Source organism: Palaemon carinicauda, chromosome 2, assembly GCF_036898095.1.
Source record: "Palaemon carinicauda isolate YSFRI2023 chromosome 2, ASM3689809v2, whole genome shotgun sequence".
NCBI lineage: Eukaryota > Metazoa > Arthropoda > Malacostraca > Decapoda > Palaemonidae > Palaemon > Palaemon carinicauda.
The window spans coordinates 44,853,021-44,874,744 of NC_090726.1; the positions used below are offsets into that span (position 1 = coordinate 44,853,021).

General features: G+C 39.3%; 1 protein-coding gene across 1 annotated transcript in view; it reads left to right on the plus strand.

The window, feature by feature from the left end:
- LOC137624501 (alkyldihydroxyacetonephosphate synthase, peroxisomal-like) overlaps positions 1 to 15,454 on the plus strand; it is a 61,676-nt gene extending 46,222 nt beyond the window's left edge. The window contains exon 13 of the mRNA XM_068355315.1: positions 11,769 to 15,454. Coding sequence (XP_068211416.1) covers positions 11,769 to 11,948 — 180 coding nt within the window. The 3' untranslated portion in view covers positions 11,949 to 15,454. The remainder of the gene's footprint in view (positions 1 to 11,768) is intronic.
- The last annotated feature ends 6,270 nt before the right edge of the window (positions 15,455 to 21,724 follow it).

Genomic DNA, 21,724 nt, shown 5'->3' on the forward strand with positions numbered 1-21,724 from the left:
CGAAGTCCAACTAATGCTGAAAAGAAAACGTTTGTTCAGTCAGGAGTTGGAACAGTCTCGTAGGGACTCCCTCATCCCTGGAGCAGTTTGTCTCAATAGGGAGACTACACCTTCTGCCTCTCCGGTTCCATCTAGCCTCTCACTGGAACTAGGACAAGACGTTAGAGACGGTATCATTCCCAGTCTCCGAACCAGTAAAGGCATGCCTGAAATGGTGGGACAGCAATATCAGTCTGAGAGAGGGACTATCCCTAGCAGTCAAGAACCCAAACCACGTGTTGTTCTCAGACGCGTCGGATTTGGGTTGGGGTGCGACCCTGGACGGTCGGGAATGCTCGGGTCTGTGGACCTCAAGTCAGAAGAGCATGCACATCAACGGCAAGGAGCTATTAGCAGTCCACTTGGCCTTGATGATATTCGAAAGCTTCTTCGAAACTAAGTGGTAGAGGTCAACTCAGACAACACCACAACTTTGGCGTACATCTCCAAGCAAGGAGGCACACACTCCTTCACGCTGCTCGAGATCGCAAGGGACCTTCTCTTATGGTCAAGAAATCGAGGCATCTCCCTGTTGACGAGATTCATCCAGGGGGACTTGAACGTCTTGGCAGACTGTCTCAGTCGGAGGGGTCAGGTGATACCCACGGAATGGACCCTCCACAAGGACGTGGGCAAGAGTCTTTGGGCTACTTGGGGTCAACCCACCATAGACCTCTTTGCCACCTCGTTGACCAAAAGGTTACCAATCTATTGCTCTTCAGTCCTAGATACAGAAGCAATCCACATAGATGCGTTTCTACTGGATTGGTCTCTTCTGGACTTATATGCATTCCCACCATTCAAGATAGTCAACAAGGTACTGCAGAAGTTCGCCTCTCACGAAGGGACAAGGTTGACGTTGGTTGCTACCCTCTGGCCCGCGAGAGAGTGGTTCACCGAGGTACTTCAATGGCTGGTAGACTTTCCAAGAAGTCTTCCTCTAAGGGTAGATCTGTTACGTCAGCCCCACGTAAAGAATGTCCATCAAAGCCTCCCCGCTCTTCGTCTGACTTCCTTCAGACTATCGAAAGACTCTCAAGAGCTCGAGGCTTTTCGAAGGAGGCAGCCAGTGCGATTGCAAGAGCGAGGAGAGCTTCTACCATTAGAGTATACCAGTCGAAGTGGGAAGTCTTTTGAGACTGGTGCAAGTCAGCATCTGTGTCCTCGTCCAGTACCTCTGTAGCCCAGATCGCAGATTTTCTTTTACATCTGAGAAAGGTTCGCTCCCTTTCAGCTCCCACGATTAAGGACTACAGGAGCATGTTGGCTTCGGTCTTTCGACATAGAGGCTTAGATCTTTCCAACAATAAAGATCTCCAAGATCTCCTTAAGTCTTTCGAGACCTCTAAGGAACGTCGTTTGGCAACTCCTGGATGGAACTTAGACGTGGTCATAAGGTTCCTCATGTCAGACAGGTTTGAGCCATTACATTCAGCCTCCCTGAAGGATCTCACCCTCAAGACACTTTTCCTAGTGTGCTTGGCTTCGGCTAAAAGGGTCAGTGAACTTCATGCCTTCAGTAAGAACATCGGTTTTTTCTACAGAAAAAGCCACTTGTTCACTTCAACTTGGTTTCCTGGCCAAAAAATGAACTGCCTTCTCGTCCTTGGCCTAAATCTTTTGATATTCCTTGCTTATCAGAGATCGTAGGCAACGAACTGGAAAGAGTATTAGGTCCTGTTAGAGCTCTTAAGTTCTATTTAGCTCGTACTATGTCATTACGAGGTAAATCTGAGGCATTATGGTGCTCAGTTAAGAAACCATCATTGCCTATGTCAAAGAATGCTTTGTCATATTTTATCAGATTTTTTTTTTCTCACTTGAATGAGAAAGACCGATGTTTGCTTAAGGTTAAGACGCACGAAGTTAGAGCTATAGCAACCTCCGTGGCCTTCAAGCAAAATAAATCTCTGCAAAGTATTATGGACGCGACTTTTTGGAGAAGCAAGTCAGTGTTCGCGTCATTTTACTTAAAAGATGTCCAGACTCTTTACGAGGACTGCTACACACTGGGTCCATTCGTTGCAGCGAGTGCAGTAGTGGGTGAGGGTTCTACCACTACATTACCCTAATTCCAATATCCTTTTTAATCTGTCTCTTGAAATGTTTTTTAATATTGTTTTTTGGGCTGTACGGAAGGCTAAGAAGCCTTTCGCATCCTTGTTGATTTGGCGGGTGGTCAAAGTCATTTCTTGAGAGCGCCCAGATTAGGGGTTTGATGAGGTCCTGTTAGTATGAGTTGCAACCCTTTATACTTCAGCTCCTGGGAGTCTTTCAGCATCCTAAGAGGATCGCTGGGCTTCGTGAGGAAGACAGACTTACAAGGCAGAGTAATCGTCTAAGTCAACTTCCTTACCAGGTACCTATATACAGTATTTTGGTTTTGTTATATTGATAACTGTCAAAAACTCTTAGCTTATACGCTGTAAACTTAATTAACTCTGGTCTCTACCCACCGCCTTGGGTGTGAATCAGCTATTATATATTCACCGGCTAAGTTAAATATTTAAAAATGATATTTTAATTATAGAATAAATTTTTGAATATACTTACCCGGTGAATATATAAATTAAAGGCCCTCCCTTCCTCCCCAATAGAGACGCAGCGGGACGAGAAGAATTGAAGGGTTTGTTTACATGCAAGAGTGGTATCTGGCCGATAGTTGGCGCTGGTGGGCACACCCGCAACCTTCATAGCGATCGCTCGCGAGTTTTTTTAGTGTGTTTTCTGTCGAGCCGCTGAGTAGCAGCTATTATATATTCACCGGGTAAGTATATTCAAAAATTTATTTTATAATTAAAATATCATTTTTACTTTTGTATCTAAAGCTAGTCAATTGCTGCTAACTGTGCACCCAGGGTTCTAGCTTCCTTCTCTTGTGCAGTTTAAAGGATCGAAGTAGCTAAATGAACCATGCTTTTAGCCAGAGCTGCTTAAATCTCTTCAGCTAGCACTACTTCTGGAGGTCATCAAGTTACGAAAGAGATCTGTTCTTATAGTGCGACATAAGATGGTTTTTACGGCTTTATATGCATAACATACTGTACTGTATATATATTCATACATATACAGTATGTCTGTATATATAATATAATTTTTAAAAAAAAATACAGCTTACTATTGATAAATTACTGTAACATATAAAGTAATTTTCTTTAATTTAGGGGTAGAAGTGAAGAAAGGAGTCTCAAGAGACCAAGCCTAAGAAAGATACTTTTGACAGGACAAAAGGTTCATTTATACCTTTCAAGCTTCCCTTTACAACTTTTACCTAAGCTATGAAGGAATTTCTGAGAACAAATGGCAAAAGTTATGATAAGCCAAAGAGGTTTCTACAGCTCTGCTCATAGGGTCTTGAAATACCCTTCATTATGTGTAGATATTTCACTCAGGCACTACACCCTCCATGGTAGTCAAGGATTCACTCCAGAAGGTAGCAACATGCTCCTTCCTCTCTTATCTCTGAACCTGATAGCTTGCAATCACATACCCTGGAGTACCTGTGCAGGAAGCTATGAACCAAAGGAATTTTTAACCCTTTTACCCCCAGGCTCTTTGGAAATTACCAACCCTCAACCCCCAGGGGTTATTTTTTTTCAAGCACATTTTGCAGTATATATATTTTTTTAAATTGCTTTAACAGCCTTAATTTTTGTCATAGAGAGGTCAGGTTGGTCTCATTCTCTTGAAAAATGCCTGAAGTTTCTCAAAAAATTATCAAAAATATGCAAAAAAAAAATTTGAATTGCAATTTTTCAATATTTAACTTAGCCGGTGATTATATAGCTGCAACTCTGTTGCTCGACAGACAACTCTACGGTAAAAACTCGCCAGCGATCGCTACACAGGTTGCGGGTGTGCCCAACAGCGCCATCTGTCGCCCAGATACCCAGCTCTCAATGTAAACAGAGACTCAATTTTCTCTCTGTCGAGGTGTCGACAAGACGTACTTACTCGCTGTTGCTAAACTGGAGTTTTTTCACATCTAATTGGTGAAGTACTTTATTCTAGTTTTGAGCTTTCGCTGTGCAGGGTTTCTCTTCACACAAATCCTTGAACTCTTTTTGATAACGGATTCTTTGTTGATGACTTTTTGATAGTTTTTTTGAATTTCCCTTTGACCAATTCAAAATGGCTGACCCTTCACAAGTCCCCAAATTTAGGAAGTGTAATGCTAGGGACTGTTCAAGGCGTCTTCCGAAGGCCTCTATCGACCCTCATACTGTTTGTTCCAATTGTCGGGATAAAACCTGTCAATTGGAAGATCGGTGTGAGGAGTGCGTTGGCCTTTCGGAATTCGATTTTATCGAATTCCAAAAGTATACACGTAGGCTAGAGAGAGATAGAGTTAGGAGAAGTTCTTCTCGTTCTGTTGATTTATCCTCTCCTCATGCCCCACAACCTATTCCTTCCCCTGTAGTGGTTGCTCCTAACCCCCCTCCTGGCACTCAGGAACCATCGATGGCTGATATGATGCGTGCCATCCAGGCTCTGGGTGAGAGAGTTGAGTCCCTTGCTAGTGACCGTAATCAGCTCATGGCGGATGTGAAGGAGCTTAAGTGCAAAAGTGCAGTGGGAAGTGCTAAAGTGCCAAGTGTTAGTGTTGTGGATAGTGTTGCGCTTGAGGGTTCGTCTGTTCGTGCCTGTCGTCCTCCTAGTCCGGGACCTCTTGCAAGCTCCCAAGTCCAGGGGAGAAGCAATGTCGTACGACAAATGGGTTCGAGAGGCTTTAATCAGCGAACAGACGTTCCCTCCGTGGTATCGGGCGTATCTAACCAAGATCGCTCCTACCCAACTAAGACGAGAGAGCCCATTTATACCTCGTCTTCGGAAGGTGTTTCTCGCAAGAAACCCTGGACCAAGGTCTCACGACCGTTAAAACGCAAGTCGGTCCCTTCAGCGCAAGTCCAACGGCCCGGTTGTAGCCACTGGGTCAGTTCGGACTCGCTGCCGTCATCCGATGACTGCTCACCGCCTAAGAGAGGCAAAGCGGTACCGCTTCAGACAGTAACACCGTCTGTCGCCGCACCTGCTCCCGTAGACCCTAAGTGGTCTCTACTGCAAGACATGCAGTCTAAACTGACGTCTCTAATGCAGGACTTTCGTGCGGAGAAGGTTGCTGCCGCACCAGCTAGTGCAGTACCTAGCCTACAACCTTCCACACGATCGGTTGTGCGTCCTGTGGACGCTGAGGTAACCTTCTCACGCACACCAGTTGAGAGAGTTCCTTCACCCATGCGTTCCAGTGTGATCTGCCAGCCGTATGTTGACGTTCAGCGACGCACGGAGGTTGCCGTTGACGTTCAGGAGGTTCAGCAACCGTCAGATTGGCTTTGTTTTGACGCGGTGCGTCAACCTCCGCAACCCAGTGTGGTTTCCACTGCGCACCCACATCAGTCCAGACAGTCTGGAGTAGACGCTGTGCGTCCCCGCGCTGCCATGGTTGTTGCCAGCTCACAGACTGGGCAGCAGTTCCATGACGTTGCGTCCGGCTCAGTCACGCATGCACCCGTGCGACCGGACTCAGCGAACCAGCTGTTACCTACTCCGTTGCCGTTTCCTCATCAGTTATCGGATGAGGGACTTTCTGATGATGATGTTGCTGCACACATAGATGAACCACGATCAGATTTGGACGAACCTAAGTCTACTCAACCCTCTTTGGACTTTAGGAAAGTTTTGGCCATTTTCAAAGAGCTGTTTCCGGACCAGTTTGTTTCTGTAGCTCCTCGTTCTCCGCCGTCAGAGTTTGTGTTAGGCATGCCGTCTACCACTCCTGCCTTTACTAGACTCGTCCTCGCACGCTCGTCCAAGAGAGCTTTGCGGGTGATAGGAGAATGGTTGCAGTCCAAGAAGAGTTTAGGGAAGACAGCCTTTGCGTTTCCCCCTGCTAGACTCTCTTCTAGATCGAGCGTCTGGTATGCCACGGGAGAAGTTCTCGGCTTGGGAGTTCCTGCCTCTGCCCAGGGCGACTTCTCAAGTCTTGTAGACTCTCCCCGCCGCCTTGCCATGAGACGCTCAAAGATATGTTGGTCATCTTCGGACCTGGACCACCTTTTGAAAGGTATCTTTAGGGCCTTCAAAGTTTTTAACTTCTTAGACTGGTGTCTAGGAGCCCTAAGCAGGAAGATCTCTCCAACAGAGAAAGAGACTTCTTTGCTCATTATGTCCTGCATGGACAAGGCCGTACGTGATGGGTCTAATGAGCTTGCTGCATCTTTTGTGTCCGGAGTCCTTCCTTAAAAAGCGTGAAAACCTATGCTCATTCCTTTCAGCTGGAGTTACACCGTGCCAGAGGTCCGAGCTTCTTTTTGCTCCTCTTTCAAAGTGCCTTTTTCCAGAAGACCTGATTAAGGAAATAGCCGCTTCATTGATACAGAAGGACACTCACGACCTTGTTGCGTCCTCCGCTCGCAAAGCTACCCCTTTGCCTACCTTGTCAGCTAGACCAAGGATGGACACTCCAGCGTCCCGTTTTATTCCGCCCTTTCGTGGCAGAGCCTCCAGCAGAGGAGGTGCTCGTGAAGAAGGGAATCGAGGAAAGAAGAAAGGATCCAAGTCCTTTAAGGGCAGAGTCTGACTGCCTGCATCTTCAGACAGCAGTGGGAGCCAGACTCAAGAACTTCTGGCAGACCTGGGAAAAGAGAGGCGCAGATGCACAATCTGTGAAGTTGCTCAGAGAGGGGTACAAGATCCCATTTGTACGGAAACCCCCTCTAGCAACGTCTCCCATCGATCTCTCTCCCAGGTACAGAGAGGAAGACAAGAGACGAGCCTTGAAACAGGAAGTGTCTCTTTTACTAGAGAAGGGAGCGGTGGTCAAAGTCTCGGACCTTCAAACTCCGGGATTTTACAACCGACTCTTCTTGGTGCCAAAGAAGACAGGAGGGTGGAGGCCGGTGCTAGACGTCAGTGCTCTGAATGTCTTTGTCACAAAGCAGACGTTCTCCATGGAGACCACAAAGTCAGTCTTAGCAGCGGTCAGAAGGGAAGACTGGATGGTCTCTTTAGACCTAAGGGACGCCTACTTCCACGTCCCCATCCACCCGGACTCCCAACCTTTTCTGAGATTCGTTTTCGAAAAGGTTGTCTACCAGTTTCAAGCCCTGTGCTTTGGTCTAAGCACAGCTCCTCTTGTGTTTACGAGGCTGATGAGGAATGTAGCCAAATTCCTTCATTTATCGGACATCCGAGCCTCCCTCTATTTGGACGACTGGCTTCTCAGAGCTTCCTCCAGTCGTCGCTGTCTGAAGGATCTAAAGTGGACTCTAGTTCTGACCAAGGAATTGGGTCTCCTTGTCAATATGGAAAAGTCACAACTGGTCCCCTCCCAAACTATTGTGTATTTAGGGATGGAGATTCACAGTCTAGCTTTTCGGGCTTTTCCGTCGGCCCCCAGAATAAGCCAAGCCCAGTTATGCATCCAGAACATGCTGAAGAAGGAACAATGTTCAGTCAGGAAGTGGATGAGTCTGGTAGGGACGCTATCATCCCTGGAACAATTTGTGTCATTAGGAAGACTACACCTCCGTCCTCTTCAATACCATCTAGCATTTCACTGGAAAAAGGACAAGACGCTAGAAGCGGTCTCGATCCCCATTTCCGAGAAGATGAAGTCTTGCCTGACTTGGTGGAAGGACAGTATCAACCTAAGAGAGGGTCTTCCCCTGGCTGTTCAGACTCCCAACCACGTTCTCTTCTCGGACGCATCGGACGTAGGCTGGGGCGCGACATTAGACGGTCGGGAATGTTCGGGACTGTGGAACTCGAGTCAAAGAATCATGCATATCAACTGCAAGGAGCTACTGGCAGTACATCTGGCCTTGAAAAGCTTCAGGTCTCTCCTTCGAGGCAAAGTGGTGGAAGTGAACTCGGACAACACCACGGCTTTGGCGTACATCTCCAAGCAAGGAGGGACCCACTCACTGACGTTGTACGAGATCGCAAGGGACCTGCTCATCTGGTCAAAAGGTCAAAACATATCACTAGTAACGAGGTTCATCCAAGGCAACATGAATGTCATGGCAGATTGTCTCAGTCGGAAGGGGCAAGTAATTCCAACGGAATGGACCCTCCACAAGGATGTTTGCAAGAGACTTTGGGCCACTTGGGGCCAACCAACCATAGATCTCTTTGCAACCTCGATGACCAAGAGGCTCCCAATATATTGCTCACCAATCCCGGACCCAGCAGCAATACATATAGATGCTTTTCTCCTAGATTGGTCGCATCTAGATCTATACGCGTTCCCACCGTTCAAAATTGTCAACAAGGTATTGCAGAAGTTCGCCTCTCACGAAGGGACAAGGTTGACGCTAGTTGCTCCCCTCTGGCCCGCGAGAGAATGGTTCACCGAGGTACTTCGATGGCTAGTAGACGTTCCCAGAAGTCTTCCTCTAAGGGTGGACCTTCTACGTCAGCCACACGTAAAGAAGGTACACCAAAGCCTCCACGCTCTTCGTCTGACTGCCTTCAGACTATCGAAAGACTCTCGAGAGCTAGAGGCTTTTCGAAGGAGGCAGCCAGTGCGATTGCTAGAGCAAGGAGAACATCCACCCTTAGAGTCTACCAATCGAAGTGGGAAATCTTCCGAAACTGGTGCAAGTCAGTATCTGTATCCTCGACCAGTACCTCTGTAGCTCATATAGCTGACTTTCTCTCATACCTGAGAAAAGAACTATCACTTTCAGCTCCCACTATCAAGGGCTACAGAAGCATGTTGGCTTCGGTCTTCCAGCATAGAGGCTTAGATCTTTCCAACAATAAAGATCTACAGGACCTCCTTAAGTCTTTTGAGACCACGAAGGAGCGTCGTTTGGTTACACCTGGTTGGAATTTAGACGTGGTACTAAGATTCCTCATGTCAGACAGGTTTGAGCCGCTACAATCAGCCTCCCTGAAAGATCTCACCTTAAAGACACTTTTCCTGGTATGCTTAGCCACAGCTAAAAGAGTCAGTGAGATTCACGCCTTCAGCAAGAACATCGGATTTTCGTCAGAAAAAGCTACTTGTTCGCTACAACTTGGTTTTCTAGCCAAAAATGAGCTGCCTTCTCGACCTTGGCCGAAATCGTTCGATATTCCCAGCTTATCGAATATGGTAGGCAATGAACTAGAAAGAGTCTTATGCCCTGTGAGAGCTCTTAAGTTCTATTTAAAACGAACTAAACCTTTACGAGGCCAATCTGAAGCTTTATGGTGTTCAGTTAAGAAACCATCTTTGCCTATGTCAAAGAATGCTTTATCCTACTTTATCAGACTGTTGATACGAGAAGCTCATTCCCATCTGAGTGAGGAAGACCAAGCATTACTGAAGGTGAGGACACACGAAGTTAGAGCTGTCGCAACTTCCGTGGCCTTTAAGCAAAATAGATCTCTGCGAAGTATAATGGACGCAACCTATTGGAGAAGCAAGTCAGTGTTTGCGTCTTTTTATCTAAAGGATGTCCAGTCTCTTTACGAGGACTGCTACACACTGGGACCATTCGTAGCAGCGAGTGCAGTAGTGGGTGAGGGCTCAACCACTACAATTCCCTAATTCCATACCCTTTTAATCTTTCTCTTGAAATGTTTTTATTGTTGTTTTTTGGGTTGTCCGGAAGGCTAAGAAGCCTTTCGCATCCTGGTTGATTTGGCGGGTGGTCAAAGTCATTTCTTGAGAGCGCCTAGATTAGGGGTTTGATGAGGTCCTGTTGTATGGGTTGCAACCCTTGATACTTCAGATCCTAGGGGTCGATCAGCATCCTAAGAGGATCGCGAGGCTCCGTAAGGAAGACGTACTTAAAAGGCAGAGTAATTGTTCAAGTCGACTTCCTTACCAGGTACCTATTTATTTTGTTTTTGTTATTTTGATAACTTCTAAAATGAAATAAAAACTCTTAGCTCATAAAAGTGTAAACATATATTGCTGGTCTCTACCCACCCCCCTGGGTGTGAATCAGCTATATAATCACCGGCTAAGTTAAATATTGAAAAATTTTATTTTGATTATAAAATAAATTTTTGAATATTCTTACCTGGTGATTATAAATTAAATGACCCTCCCTTCCTCCCCAATAGAGACGCAGTGGGACGAGGAGAAAATTGAGTCTCTGTTTACATTGAGAGCTGGGTATCTGGGCGACAGATGGCGCTGTTGGGCACACCCGCAACCTGTGTAGCGATCGCTGGCGAGTTTTTACCGTAGAGTTGTCTGTCGAGCAACAGAGTTGCAGCTATATAATCACCGGGTAAGTATATTCAAAAATTTATTTTATAATCAAAATAACATTTTTTGCAAGGATGTACCGGTACATCCATGGGGGTAAAGGGATGAGTTTTGGGAAATGTACCAGTACGTCCTTTTGGGGGTAAAAGGGTTAAGTAGCAGCAATGGCTTAAAGATTTAATGATCTCTACTCCAAGACCTTCCCTAAGTGCCCAAAGAAAAAACCTTCACATAAATAGGAGGTGCCTCCCTTTTAGAGTTGCAAGGAGTGATTGCTGTAGTCAAAGAATGCTATGATCATAAATGAGGTGAGATTCATTTTCCTGATGTTGAACAACGACTTGGGATCTTGTTGACGAAGCAGGTATTTGAGGAATAATAAAGAGCTCTCTAGGATTGCAATCACAAGTCTATAAGTTCTTGAGAGCTAATGGTGAGGCAAATATACCTTATAGGCTTAGCCACTAATATCTCTAGCAATTCATTTATAGGAGAGCAAGCTATACATTGAAGACACATACTGTTATGTAAGTTGATTTTCAAGCTCTTGTGTTATAATGGTGTCCTCGGTTTACTGTTATATAATTTGGAATCCTATGAATACCCGGGATTATTACTTTAAGGAATTCATAGGGCTCCTTATAAACACTACTGTAGTCAAATTTATAAATGTTAGGGGACAGCTGTACAGGTTTTTTTTTAAGAGCTGGCAGAAGGAGGTAGAAGTAAGGTAATAAAAGAAAATTTGGGATTGTAAGGTATCATACCCTAGTGCAATGTAGCATAAATAAAAGTTGCATAATATGTGGTGTATGTGTGGAAACAAGATTTGGTGTCGTCGCATGACATGTGAGCATGTACTGTACAGTGATGTATTGTAATGCTGTACACAAAATAGGCTAAAAAGTCAGTCTTGTCCACATGCAAGTACAGCTCACGGTACTGTATGAGACTGAAACACAGGATCATTCCTTACTCGTCAGATCCATAGTAACTGATGGAGGTTTCCGAAGTGCTCGAATCCAACTTGGTGAGATCTTACCTGTTTTTTAAAGGTAAGGATAGGATTACACAACAGCTCATGGTCATAGGATAACACAAAGGAAAATTCTATATGCTGTTGAGACCCATGAGATTGCTTGATTGTAAACATTTCCATTGGATTGCTATGTTTTCACTTTAAGTGAAGGGAGATTGAAGCAGCCAGGACAATTTTGGGAACACAGAAAAGCAAATAATTGGTTAGAATGAATAGATTTACTGTATTGTGTTTGCTAAAACTGATAGGTAATATTAAGTGAAGTAGTTGAATTAAGACTGGTGAAATGCTTTTAAGTGAAGTGAGACTGAAGCATCCAGGACAATTTTGGAAACACAGAAAAGCAAATAATTGGTTAGAATGAATAGATTTATTGTGTTTGCTAAAACTGATAGGTAATATTAAGTGAAGTAGTTGAATTAAGACTGGTGAAATGCTTTTATTTATAAGACTTGTTTGTAAAGAGAATTGAAATCATTTCAGGGGAATGCCCGTAATGAGATATTAGCCTGCGGAGGAAGCATCTCCCATCATCATGGCGTTGGGAAAATCCGTCGTCAGTTTATGAGCCAAACCTACTCGGAACCTAGTCTTGGAGCTTTAAAGGCTATTAAGAATTATTTTGATCCAGATAATGTTTTTGCCAATGGAAATTTACTATAAAGGGACTTGTTGAAATAGATCATATTGTCTGTAGGCACGAGTGATTTGATGTAGTTATTATTTTGGGTTCATTTTCCTATCTTCATATCTTTTTTTTTTTAGTTTTTTAACATTTCTTTGATGATCTCACATTCTGTCTTTATGTTCCTAATTACTCTTGTCTGAGTAGTACAATGTAATTGTACTTCTGTTTGAGTGAGCTGATTTAGAAAAGAGGTTTATGGTGAAACCATGTTGTTTGTATTTCGTAAAAATTTATTATTTCAGTGATTTACAGTTGAACCCAAGTCATTGTTCCCACCATTAACAAGATTAACAACCCAGGAAGTCCCTAATGTTGTGAAAAACTGTTACAAATTCAAACTATGACCTCATATGGCCAGTTCTGTATCAACTGTATTTTCTATCATTCATGGAGTGTAGGAAACCTGTAAATTTTCTATCATGCTCAAGGCATATATACTTCTTCATAAGCACTGACTTTTTGAGATTTCACCTGACATTGCTTTAGTAGAGTTGTAGTAAGGGGCTGATGGCCCCAAAACTCAGAGAATTACAGTATATCCTTTTAAGAAAATGGGGAAAGTTATTTCCAGTATTTTGTTTGTATTAGTATCTTGCAACATATTTATACATTAGTCGAGTTATTTGCTTATCCTCATATTGTTATGCTTTTGCAATTAGTTATCAGAAGTACAGTACTATGCAATCCATTTGATCTTAGATTTAAGATCACTTTCGTTTAATCTCATGGCGTGGTGGTAATTGCACAGGCTTGTCTTGAAGATGTCTCGCACATCACCTTATTTTGGTAAGAAGTTTGATTTGAATTTAGTTAGCCAATGATGTAATCCGAGTTATTTGCTTAATAATGATTTAGGCATTTTTGTTACATATCCATCTATGTTGATGCATTCCATTTTTAAATAGATGATGCCCTTGTATGTTATGAAATCAAAGAATTATCTGTTCTCAATCACTCTTTTATCTCTATGGCTAGCTCAATGAGTATGTGAACTTGTTTTCCCACAAAGGAAACTTTAATATTGTACTGAATATACTCCTACTTGATAGTTAATTGAAATGTGTATGGTCACCTTTTATAATTTCTTGATTAACTTGGTAAGCAAATACAGTAAATTCTTTAAACTGAGTAAACTCTAATTTACATGGTATGAAATTTAAGTAGTCTCGTTTTTAGTGGCAAGATACAGTATATAATGTCCTAGATATCAAAGGTATGATTTTTTTCAAATTTTATTTATTTCTTCTTACCACTAACCTAATCATTACATATAACCCATTTCATGCATCAAAGTAAATCACGAGTTCATCATTCCTCCGGAAAAATAAGGCCGGGGACCGGAAGACGCCCCCATGACTGGGCCCAGGTTACCCCTTTTATTTTTCATATTCTTACAGCAAAGATTTTTCCTTGACCCATTTTTGATAGTGTTTATTTTCATTCACCATTATGATATAAGAGTGGTGTTTGGTTAGGGAGTTCATCTTTGGTATTGAAGGAGTTTCATCCATAATAAGAATAATTTTAATGCCCATGGAAGCCATCATTGACATATGAAATAGTATTCTTAATTAGATAGGAAATTAAGGTAAGTAATTTTTCAGTAGTTTGAGAGAGTCTTGTTGGTACTCTGTATTGTATGTGCCAATTTTTGCCACTTTTATTTACAACCATTTTATGGCCTGGTGTTTAAGAGGGTAATTCTGTTCTTTCTATAATTTTATTTTGTACTTTTACTACAATGTACCAGTCACATAAGTAAATTAACTCTTGTGGTAATTCTTTTGCATATTACTTTTTTTGCATTTATTACTTTGCCATATTTGTAAATTTTGTTACCTGTATTCCTGATTACATTTGATAATTATTTTGTTACCTGTATTCCTGATTACATTTGATAATTATTTTGTTACCTGTATTCCTGATTACATTTGATAATTATATTATGTATTTCATAGTATGTATTTTATCTTTTTTCATTATACAACTCTTCAACTGTATTCATAAATTATTGCTTCTGATCTGCATCCAGTGTCTCGCCTTGTATCTGGTAGATATTCTTTATATCACTTCTGCTTCATCAACGATAAACTCCAGAGCAATGTTCCAGCCTAAAGTTATGCTAGAGAAAGTGAGAAAAACAGGATAGGAAGAAGCCTTGAATGCATCTGGGTTCAGCACCGCTTGTACAATTTCTTTGTTGACAAAATCTTCAGTACTTGAATTTGCGGCTTGAGCATTGCTCTTGAATGGAACTACTCTCTTGGGAAATCCCATGCCCCTAACAGGAACCATCTTAACATACATACTCACTTTCGTGCCAACCATCACTTCAGCTCCAAATTCATTCCATCAAGTAGTATGACCTCATTCTTCATAGCCAGGCCATTTGATTAGTTACTTTTATGACTGGAGCTACAACCTTTGATGCCAGATCCTACATTCATGACAGGAACCACGATCTTGATTTGCACTTCTGAAGCTGATCAGATTGCATACTCGCACCATTACCCAAGAGCTTTTGAATATTATTATTATTACTAGCAAAGTTATAACTCTAGTTAGAAAGGCAGGATGCTATAAGTCCAGGGGTTCCAACAGGGAAAAGCAGGATGCTATAAGCCCAGGGGTTCCAACAGGGGAAAGCAGGATGATATAAGCCCAAGGGCTCTGACAGTGAAAAATAAGGAAAAAAAATTAAGAAATCAACTACAAGAGAAGTAATGAACAACTAAAATAAAATTCATCTTTCATATGTAGTAGAGACTATAAAAACTTCAACAAAATAAGAGAGAGAGAGATAAGATAGAATAGTGTACCCTTAAGCAAGAGAACTCTACTCCAAGACAGTGGAAGACCATGGTACAGAGGCTATGGCACCACGCAAGACTTGAAAACAATGGTTTGATTTTGGAATATCCTTCTCCTAGAAGACCTGCTTACCATAGCTAAAGAGAGTCTTCTACCTTTGCCAAGAGGAAATTAGTCACTGAACAAATACATTGCAGTAATTAACCCCTTGAGTGAAGATGAATTGTTTAGTAATCTCAGTGTTGTCAGGTGTATGAGGACAAAGGAAAATGTGGAAAGAATAGGTCAGACTATTCAGTGTATGTGTAGGCAAAGGAGAAAGGAATCATAAACAGAGTGAGGGATCCAATGTAGTACTGTCTGGCCAGTCAAAGGACTCAATAACTCTCTAGCAGTAGTATCTCAATGGGTGGCTGGAAAAGCTTTGTACATTTACATGTGTAATACAAACTTTTCCAGACGTTCCTCTTCTTACGATCATTTGACTTTAATTAATGTAAAGGTTTGTTTTAGTGACTTTTATATTTTACACCAGCTGTTTTCATTGTCTGAAGACCCTAGCAACCTTCACTGACTTATCAATATAAATAATGTAAAAGATTTTGTGGTTATTTTTTTGTATTTACAATCTCTGAATAAAGGATCTTAGAATAAACTTGTATATGAGGTGGGAATGACTTTTATAACCAACAATGAAAAAGGGGTGTTTATTCTGGCCAAACCTGGCACGTTTTCTTGATTGCAGGTGAGCTATGCCACTGGCCAACAGTTTTTACCTTTTATCTCTGGTTGGCCACCCAACAATGCTGGTAATATTAGTGCTGTACCTGTATATTTATTTGTGAAATATCTGATATACTGGTAGTATAAGAAATTTAACAGGTTTATTTTGAGTAGAATAATATGGTCACTATTTTTCTGGCCTAGTGGATGACCCCATTTTTTCTTTTATAGAAGATTCAAGAGTCTTTATCAAGCAAATTATACAGTATGCATATTTGGAAGTTAAGTGTTTATGTTTATTATTGTTAAATTGGATATTATAAGTAAATTTTAGTTTCAGTATTGTAAGCTCTCTATTGCTAGTGTAATGTTTGAAATTTAATTATTTGTATTATACTTAAAATATAAGGTTTTGTATTTAGTTATTCTAAGTATGGCTCCATAGGTACAGTTGTATAACCATAGATTCTTTTAGTAAGTCTTTAAATAGTTTTAGTTTTATTATACAAAACTTTTCTTACCCTATGTCCTTGTGTAAGTAAAACAAAAATTTTAAAGGCTGTGTATTTTAGAAAATTTGCTCTACCTAATATACACTAAAGGTTTTTAGGTACCTCAAAAGGAAAAATTAAACTTAGGGAAGACATTTTATAATGCTTTCTGGCTTACAGTGAACCCTCGCTACTTCGCGGTTCGACCATCGCGGATTCACCACTTCGCGGATTTTTTTCATAACCCATATATATATATATACATATTGGTAATAACAAAATCAACATACTGTACTGAATAATCAATATAATCGATGCAAAAACTAACCTATACACAGATGTGTACAGTAAATGAGTTTGTTTCTTCATTATGATCAGAGAAACGTAAACAAAACATTGGTTGCCATTTTTTATCGTGCTTTTTGGCGTGTTTAGGAAACGCATGATATAAAATTGCCTTTAATATTTGTGCCTGTTTTAGTTTAGGGTACTGTAGTACATGCATTAAGTGTTCTGTACATTAAAGGGTAGTTTGTTAACAGTACTACGTACAAGGGAAGGTTTTAAAAGTCTGAATATACATGTTAAATAAATAGGTAAATATGGTGTCACTACTTAGCGGATTTTCACCTATCGCGGCCGGGTCTGGAACCTATCTACCGCGATAAACGAGGGTTCACTGTACTGTAAGCAGATGTAATTTGTCTGATGTATTTTTTTCATTTTAGTCCAATTTTACAACACCTTAAGTAAAAATGATTTATCCGGCGTGAATATGGAATACTGTTTTTGTTGATTATTGTAAGTTATCCTAAAAACTGTTATTGATGAATTTCTATTCATATATTAGAAATGAATTTCAGCCAAAGATTCATATGCCTACTGATAGTAGATTTAGACTTTTTCATTTTGCTCTCAAACTTTCCGGTTAATATGCAAACCATTTCAGTTTTATATTACCATTCTGGCTAATACCGAATAAACTTCATCAAGTTTGGATTGCTCTCAACTTTCAGATTGGTACTGATGAAGGTACTGTTTCATGTAAATTTGCTCAAAAATGTTGCATTCATAATATAAACTTTCAGTCTGGATATTCATTAGTATTCATGATAGGTTTCTTATTTGGTCTTGTTTTATATTTACTTTGTATGTATTTGTGTTGCATTACTGAATTATATTATTTTATAAGAGCGTTAAGTTCTCCATCAGAAGTCATTAGTTTATAGTAGTGATACTATGTATTCACTTTAAATTAGCTAAGATAATTATGAATATTGTTGTAATGAGAGAAATATTTAGGTGTTTAGGTGTTGTATATTCTTTTGCTTTTGAAAAACACCATCTTATCAAAAATATAAATATTTTGGTTTAATTACAGATTCATTGGATATGTCTCAAAGGTGCCATGAGTGATGTTAGCTGGTAATTCATATATTTTCCTTCCTTCTTTACGTATTTTTCATATATTTGTGCACATGACAGAATGCAAGAGGAGAAAGTGGATACTTTAAACTTTGTAATTTCAGATGTTTTGTATCTAAAGAGTGAATAGCTAAAAGGTTTTGGGAAAATAATGTATAACTAGAGGATTTAATGTACAGTAATGTCATGCTCTCATTTAATGTTCATGTTAGTAAGAAATTTTGTTTTTTATGTGATGTTTGTATTGGCTCTAGTATTATGCAGTCCATTTTGAGATACACGTGAAATAAAAGTGAAATTTTTCTTGATCAATGTAAAGAAAAGAAAATGTTGGGATAAGTTGATCTTATATTGAATGATAGACATTTTCTATCAGAAGTCAATATGATAGTTTGAATTAATTGGCATTTTAGAACACACTGAAGCTAAAATTTTTATTGCCATATTCATTAGAGGTTTAGAAAAAAAATTTATAAGTTCCCTTTGCCAGCATGTCTTTGAGCATGTTATGTATTCGTGTCACATGCCTTTAAAGGCTCGTAAGGAAACATAGGATATTAAGGATTGTTTATTGAAATAAAAAGCTTTTGTTACAATACTGTTCTAAGTTTCATAGTGCAAGCACTTGGGTGTTCTTTAACTACACAGTAATAGATTTGAAATTTTACCATGCAAAATAGTAAGAAAGGTCCAAGACTGATAATTTGAAAAAGTTACTCTCTTCTGCAGCCTTAACAAACCTTGAAGATTATATAGTAATCGTGAATAAGACCTCATTTAATTACAGTGCATTACCATTTAATACATTTTATTTTTTTTCCTAGAGTGGAAATTGAAGGTATTATAGTAATACTGATATCAGAAACACTATTTTAATGTAATAGTTAATTTTTTTGGTAATTATTTTCATACATTGCTTGGGTGTTCTTTGTAACATTTTTGTTTTTAAAAAAATGTTCGAGGACTTGTAAGAAATAAAACCTTGTTGGTAGGGATGCTCCCTCCCGTTACTTTATTGTAAATTTTTTTTTTTTTTTTCTTATTGAAGATATGAGATTTGAAAGATTTTATTTCACCATATTGTCTTATTCATTGTAAGTTTGAGTTACTAATGTTGTTATGGTACAGTTTTTTCTTGTTTCCTCTACTTAGAAACTTTCAAATGTAATGTATCTTCGTAGTAAATATGTGGAAATAAACAGAGGATCATGAATACATTATTTCAGGATTATGATTTTTCATATCTTCATACCAATATTTAATAGATTAAATGTAAATCAAACTAAAAATGCAATTATCATAGAATTTCATGAGAACTTTTTCGTAAATGTTCGGTATGAAGAAACCAGACATGAACCTTGCTAAAATGTGAAGGTACTATAGTCCATTTCTTTTAGTGATGCATATTTGCACCGACTCGCGGCGGTGCCCTTTTAGCTCGGAAAAGTTTCCTGATCGCTGATTGGTTAGAATTATCTTGTCCAACCAATCAGCGATCAGGAAACTTTTCCGAGCTAAAAGGGCACCGCTGCGAGTTGGTGCAAATATGCATCGCTAAAAGAAATGGACTATAGAGGCATGTAACAATAAGTTTGTCTTCTACCTGAGTGGCTTTTTCAGAGCATGTAACTTGGAAACACATTAATTATTCCTGATCATACATTGAAGAGAAAACATTATACTCATATTTCTATCTTTTTGTGCCTTAGTGTGTTACTTAAAGTGTTTGTGGTGTTAACAAAGAATTCCTTACTGAGCATTGTGTTATCTCTAAGTCTTCGGTCATGATTGCAGAAAGGCTTTAGATTTTGTAATTTCTTGTGACATGAATGTTGCAATTTATTTAGGATGCATTGATGAAGTATTAACAAAAAAAAAAAAAGTGTGTTTGTATGTAAAATGTGTCTGAATGTATCTTAAAGATGGATATTGTATATTTGTATTTACAGTAGTGCTATTTACAGTTGAGCAAGTGTTAGATTGTTGATATAAACTGTACATATTGTTTTAATTATATGTACAATTGTATTGATACTTGTACTCTTAAAATATAAATCGATTGAAGTATTTTGCTCTTGAAATACAGTCTGTCACTCCCATGATTCTATGCTTTGATCCTTGCATTTCTACACTGTGTTATGCTGCATTAGTGAATACTTAGTTAACAAAATGCTACTGTACGTTTATTTATTACCTGTATTCTCGACTTAAAGCGTCCCCCAAGCGATCCTAAACCCGCATAGAAAATCCCAACTTCAAGAAAATTAAAAAAATATGGAAGGAGGAGCACCTCAGTATAGTAGGTCTTTGGGGTCTTCAGTTAAATACTATGAATCATTATGGAGAATAATTGAAAGATGAATAAAATTGAACTATTTTTTTTACAACTCATACCACCCGTTGTCTAACTTATTGCCTTCACCAAAGTTGAAGATTTTACAAATGGTATGTATTCACCCCTGTCTGTTTGTTAGTTTATTTTTTGTTTGAGAGTAATTACACAAAAACAAATGTACTGATTTTGACCAAACTTTGTAGTCATGTTGGGTACGACCCAAGGATGAATCTAATATTTTGGGTAGCGTTAATTTAAGTGCAATTACACAGCAGTACTTTGAAAATAATTGCAATTTTAAGTAAATGGCAAATATTTTGTTAATTTATTTTTTGTTTGTGAACATTATGCAAAAACTACAGAGCATATTTCAACAAAACTTGATGAACATGTGGAGTATGACTCAAGGACAAATCTAGTAGATTTGGAAGAAAGTACATTGATGTCATGCTCTCTCTTGAGTGGCGCTCTATTTGTCATGAAATGAGTATAGGAAAAAAATTCTCCAAAGAAAGGGTGCGGTGAGTGGATGAGCAGGTAGACCCATAAGTGCTATCAATTGATTAACACCATCTCTGCTCTTGTGGATATCGTTCCCCATATTGTTGAGCTTCAGTAAAGGATTGCATTGTTTTTTTAACATTGTCAATTTACATAGTATAATTATTCTTTTTCAGTTGTTTATGCTGTTATTATTTCTATTCAGTGCACTTCAGTGACAGATCATCTCGCCAGAAAGTGTCTTGTTTTGTTTTGTTGCTCCAAAAACTGTAAGTACTATAATGGTTTTTTAACTGAAGAAATTCAAATCCTTAGCTTTATTTAGATTTAATTATCATAAGTTTTAAATATTTATAGCATAAGTATTTTGTTGCCGTCGACTATTTCATAGTTCACTAACTTTAGTACTGTACAGTATTGAAATATAAGTATTCTAGATGTAATTAAATGGTAGAAGTAAAGATTGTGTACAGTGGTTCACTAGTGAAAGATTTAAGTAATTTTGCAAGAATTTTATCGGGTGGAAAAGATGAGTTACGTTAATTTGGCAAAATGAGTGCAAATCATTGTAGTATTGCAGTCATGAAAGATATATTAGAAATGGGGAGTAGTAATTCAGTCAATATTAAGGAGTGTGTATACAAAATAGAGTCATGCTCCTCTCTCTCTCTCTCTCTCTCTCTCTCTCTCTCTCTCTCTCTCTCTCTCTCTCTCTCTCTCTCTCTCTCTCTCTCTCTAACATAAGTATCAAAAGAAGCAAGAGTAAATGGCTTAACACTGGATTTAATAAGGTAGGGGAGATTTCATAATAAAAGAACTAGCTAAACTTTACAAAAAATGCTTGCAAGAATACTCTATGCCAACAGTTTGGGAAAACTTTGTCATTATATTAATTCACGAAAAGACAGACAAAATCCTCAAAGGTTACAGACCAATACGTTTGCTCAGTCAAATATAAAATATTTACAAAGATCATATTAGGGCAGAGAGAGAGAGGTTTTAGAAAATTGGAGCCTTACTAAAGCTTTAAAACATAAACTAGTTACAACTAGAACAGCTATGGAAAGAATAATGGTGGGAATAATAATACAGACAGAAAGAGCAACATGGATAGGAAAGCAAACTAAAGTGAAAAAAAATAATTACAAGAAATTATTATCATTATTAAAATTAGCATGAAGTAAGAAAAAGAAATGGACATGCCAAGGATATATAATGGGAATCACATAAAAGTAGGCCAAGAAGAATAAAAATGTGTCCCCAGAGATTGCATAGAATCTGGGGAAGGGAGAGAAGACGATGGATTGACGATCTAAGAAAATTTCCTGGTATAGACTGGCATAGAAAGTCTAGAGTGGTAAGACATGTCTAAGTCCTTTGTCTTGCAGGGGACTGGTAATGGCTAATTATTATATATATATATATATATATATATATATATATATATATATATATATAAGATAAT